At 37.2% G+C, this 3,980-nt stretch overlaps 1 protein-coding gene across 1 annotated transcript in view; it reads right to left on the reverse strand.

Annotated features, from left to right (window-relative positions):
* Window positions 1-3,011, reverse strand: part of ALG14 (ALG14 UDP-N-acetylglucosaminyltransferase subunit) — a 21,013-nt gene extending 18,002 nt beyond the window's left edge. Inside the window, exons 1-2 of the mRNA XM_010162850.1 lie at window positions 2,939-3,011; window positions 2,382-2,533 (exon numbers count right to left, since the gene is read on the reverse strand). Coding sequence (XP_010161152.1) covers window positions 2,382-2,533; window positions 2,939-3,011 — 225 coding nt within the window. The remainder of the gene's footprint in view (window positions 1-2,381; window positions 2,534-2,938) is intronic.
* Window positions 3,012-3,980: the final 969 nt, after the last annotated feature.

Consider the following 3,980-nt stretch of genomic DNA (forward strand, 5'->3'; position numbering starts at 1 on the left):
TCTCATGAAACATAAAATGGAAAAGAACATGTAGTCAGATGAGCATTATGTAAAGGTTAGTTAACCTGGCTGCTCATCTTGGACATGACAAACGGAGGTATAAGATCCGTTGAAGAATTCATGTTCTTTGGTCAACAAATCTAAACTGTCTGTCTGCTGCTAGAGTAGGTAGGCAGGAGCTGAAGCAGATGCTCTAAACTGAGTGCAGAAGTAACAGCTCTGGGGGCATCCATGTAGAATAGTTGTGGTTACAGGCTGGGGGCAACAGAGAACAGAGGCAAGTGATACCAGGACTAGAGACTTTTCATAGGAGGTATTTTGGATCTTTTTTTTTTTTTCTAAGAGACTTAGTGGGTTGAGGATCAGAATTTTGCTGCTTGTAAGCAAGATGCTCATTCTGGCTTCCTTTCCTTCTCCCTGAATATTGCAGCTTCTAGAACTGGGCTAGCCCACAGATGGAAAAGAGAAATTGATTATATTTGTAAGTTTTTACATCAGAATTTGTTAAATGTGTACACTGATTTTCTCTTTGGTCATTATTGTAATCTGTCTTCCGTCCAGTCCTTAATTCTGGAAAAATGTACTTCTTTCATAAAATGAGGAAGGGAATGACCATGGGTTGAAGCATTCAGATTTTTCCTTTTAATTTAGTCAAAGCTGCAAGAAGCTACTACTAACACATGATTTTTAAATGCATGATGATCTCCAGCATCCCAGTGCCAAAACACATACTACCTGAAAGCACACTCTGAAAGTTAGCAAATACATGTTATGGGCACATGACCTTTATTTTCCAAAATTTGTCTTTCATTTTCACTCTAAATATTTTTGCTTAGTGGAAAAAGAATGGCCAAAGGAAAATGAGCATCTGTTATCCAGACAGCAAGCTCAGATACAGCCAAAAATGTTTGTCTGGCTTTCAGTGTTGAAGGAAAATATAACTACATGATCTGTTAGCAGCTGGAGGGGGTACAAAAGGGAAGTTACTTAGCAAAACTAAGTGAACCAGTGGAAAACCGCATGATCCATTAACACTCAAAATATGTATTTTTAAGAAATTTAATAAGGCAAGGAACCTTTGTCTTCCAAGGCGAAAGTGAGGTAAACAAACTTCAAAATGTCATTCCTAAGTGAGCTGGTTGCTCACCTTAGCAGCAGTTGCTTTATATTAAAAGGGTTTATTCTGAAAATCATTGGTACTGAGTTCTACAATCTTTTGTCCCAGTAGCGCTGCTGAAGACAGCGGAAGTATCAGAAGTGTCCATATGAAATCAATACCATGTAAATTATGGTTGGACTAGATAATTGTAATGGTCTTTTCCAACCAAACTATTCTATGATTCTATTATAAATAATTAATTTACTGCATATTGTATTACTTTCTCAAAAGGACTAAGATTTTTGTAGTCAGAACATGCATTCCATTGCACTTATTCAAATTTCAAAGTAAAAATATAATCTTTCTACTAATTTCACTGGACATCAGATCAGACTTTAAGTTAAGTCAGAGAGTCATCCTGCTGTCTGTTAATCATACAACAAAACCAGCTCAAGCAAGCAAACATTTGATAAAAAGATAAACAAGACATTTTAATTATTGTTTCATGATATTTAGGAGTTCAGCATTTGCTCAGGTCATCAACAAGAAAACTATCTGACATTAGGAGGTAATGCATACTTTTTAAATGTGTGCAACTAATGCTCAATTTTAAAATCCAACCAAAACACAGAATATAAACACACAAAAATAATACAATGTTAATTCAGATTTTCTTAGATAAACCTTTTTTTTTTTTCAAAAAATATATCACTGAGGTAAATGTCAAACTAAAAAACAAAAGAAAAAACCCTCAACATATTTCTGCCCAAGTATTTTTATAACTACAAATAACATTTTATGCCTAGCTGGTTTACAAAATTAAGAGAGATTTATTTGCAGCACGCTTTCCTTGAGCAAGAGTTACCCACCTTTGTGCAGTCACTTTCACTACAATTATGTTCCCCCATTGCTTTACATGGATTAACATGTTAACAGGGGGTAAAAATGACTTTAAGAGAAAGTAAGGAACGTGGTAATGACAACTGGTATCAAGAATGGCATTTGCTATTTTTAGGTATGTTTACTTTGCATTTTCAATGTCTCTCCAGTACAGCATTAATCAACAGTGTCTATTTAGTTCACTTTTAGAAACATAAAAACCAGTATGTACAGAATGGTACCTCTAGCTGAACTTCAGTGCAAATGGTTATTAATACCTAGAAAATCAAAAGCATCTGCTGATATTAAAAACGTCCTTTTAAAGAATCACTTCCAAATTGCCTTGAATTAGAATGTCATGTTAAGATCATTTTATCTTACAAGAGCATATTTTAAAAGTTACCTGGGAATTGGAGAATGTTTCAGCCCTTTTTTGTTCAAAAGAATGTATTTTAGCTTCACTCATCTTATCTGAGTCTGCAAAAATATAATGTCTAGGAGAATATGACTCTGACAAACAGCTAAGTAACCTCAGGATTTCTGTTGTGTGCCCACCTGTAAAAACAAAATAAAGTGCAGTTAGTATGTGAAAAATGGTGTAACTTTCCATTTCTTCAGTGGAATCAGTCACTTTTCCTTTTAAAACTTATTAGTATTACTATTATCAGTGACACTCTTCCGAGCGTAGAGGATTCAGTTAAAGGATGGTTGAGACTGTTTAAGTAACATGAAGACAATTCAGCTCTCATTGAAGCTATATTGATGGAAGTGTTTCAGTTAAATGGGATTGAACCAGGATGACACAGACGTATGACATTTGTGTTTAATGTCCTGTACACAATGCAAAAACAACTGAGCAAAGAGTTACTCTGTAGTCTGTACTTGAAAGCCACACCACAGTGCAACAGTCAAAATGAAGCTGGATGGGATCTGGCTCAGAGCTGCACCATGGAAGCATACCTCCCACTGACACTACCCAGTCAGCCCTACGACCTGCAAGACCAGGTTCAGGGGCTGTACTACCCCAGTTCATAATACTGCAATCAAGCAGGCAGCAATTTCACTCTGCAGCTATGCCAGTGTAAAAGCTGAGTGCTTACAGAAGAAACAGTCCAGCTCCAGCCAAGTGCTTTAACTGATGCCCTTGAATGGGCGTTGACAACCTGCTAACTGCAAGGTCACTTTGTTCAGGGAGCTGAATTTGGCACCAAACTGGAGAGAAGGGGAGGGTGCACTTATTGTGGTTTTGGGAGCAGGATAATTTTTAATTTGTCAGTTGAGTTTCCTGAACTGGAGTTACAGGAGTACCTGTAACAGTGGAAGAGGGCAGAGGGCAGATTGTGTGCACAGGTAAAGTGGGGGCGGCTCACCTTTTATCTGTTGCGCTGGATTGGATTAACATCAAACTGCACCCGTAAGTATGTGCGTGAACATTTACGGGATGTGTTACTTTTCACTCTGCTGGAATCGCAGACCAAAACAGGAAACCAAACGTCCTCCTACTACCTCCTGCTGCCCAGCATCATTAGCCTCCTAAGAGACCTTTGCTATCCAAGTCAAGCACTCTTAGTTGGCAAACAACTGACAAGCAGTGAGAGCTATGCTGCTGCATTAGACACGAGAGCTTGACACCTTTCCATAGAATTTAATACAGTATTTTTCAAACATTTTTTGAGAGATTTTCTCGTAAGCAATGATTTGTTGATGCTTTCACAAATTTTAAGGCAACCATTAGAGTATTCACAGAAGAGCAGGAGATGCCTACTTCAAAAAAAAGTCTTGAAGAATAGGCTTGAATATTACATCAGTCTTAATTGACTGATGAAATATTTCACCTGGTAAACTTCTGTTTAGTGAATGTATTTTTTTAATACGTACAAATTAGATTCCAAAGGACTGAAGGCAAACAAGCACATTTCCAGCCCTGGCAGAAGTAAAGATGACCTAAAAAATTATAATACTGACAGTCAAACTCAGATTGCACAAAGTTCCTGAGATTATT

Source organism: Antrostomus carolinensis, unplaced genomic scaffold (genome assembly GCF_000700745.2).
Source record: "Antrostomus carolinensis isolate BGI_N321 unplaced genomic scaffold, ASM70074v2 scaffold42232, whole genome shotgun sequence".
NCBI lineage: Eukaryota > Metazoa > Chordata > Aves > Caprimulgiformes > Caprimulgidae > Antrostomus > Antrostomus carolinensis.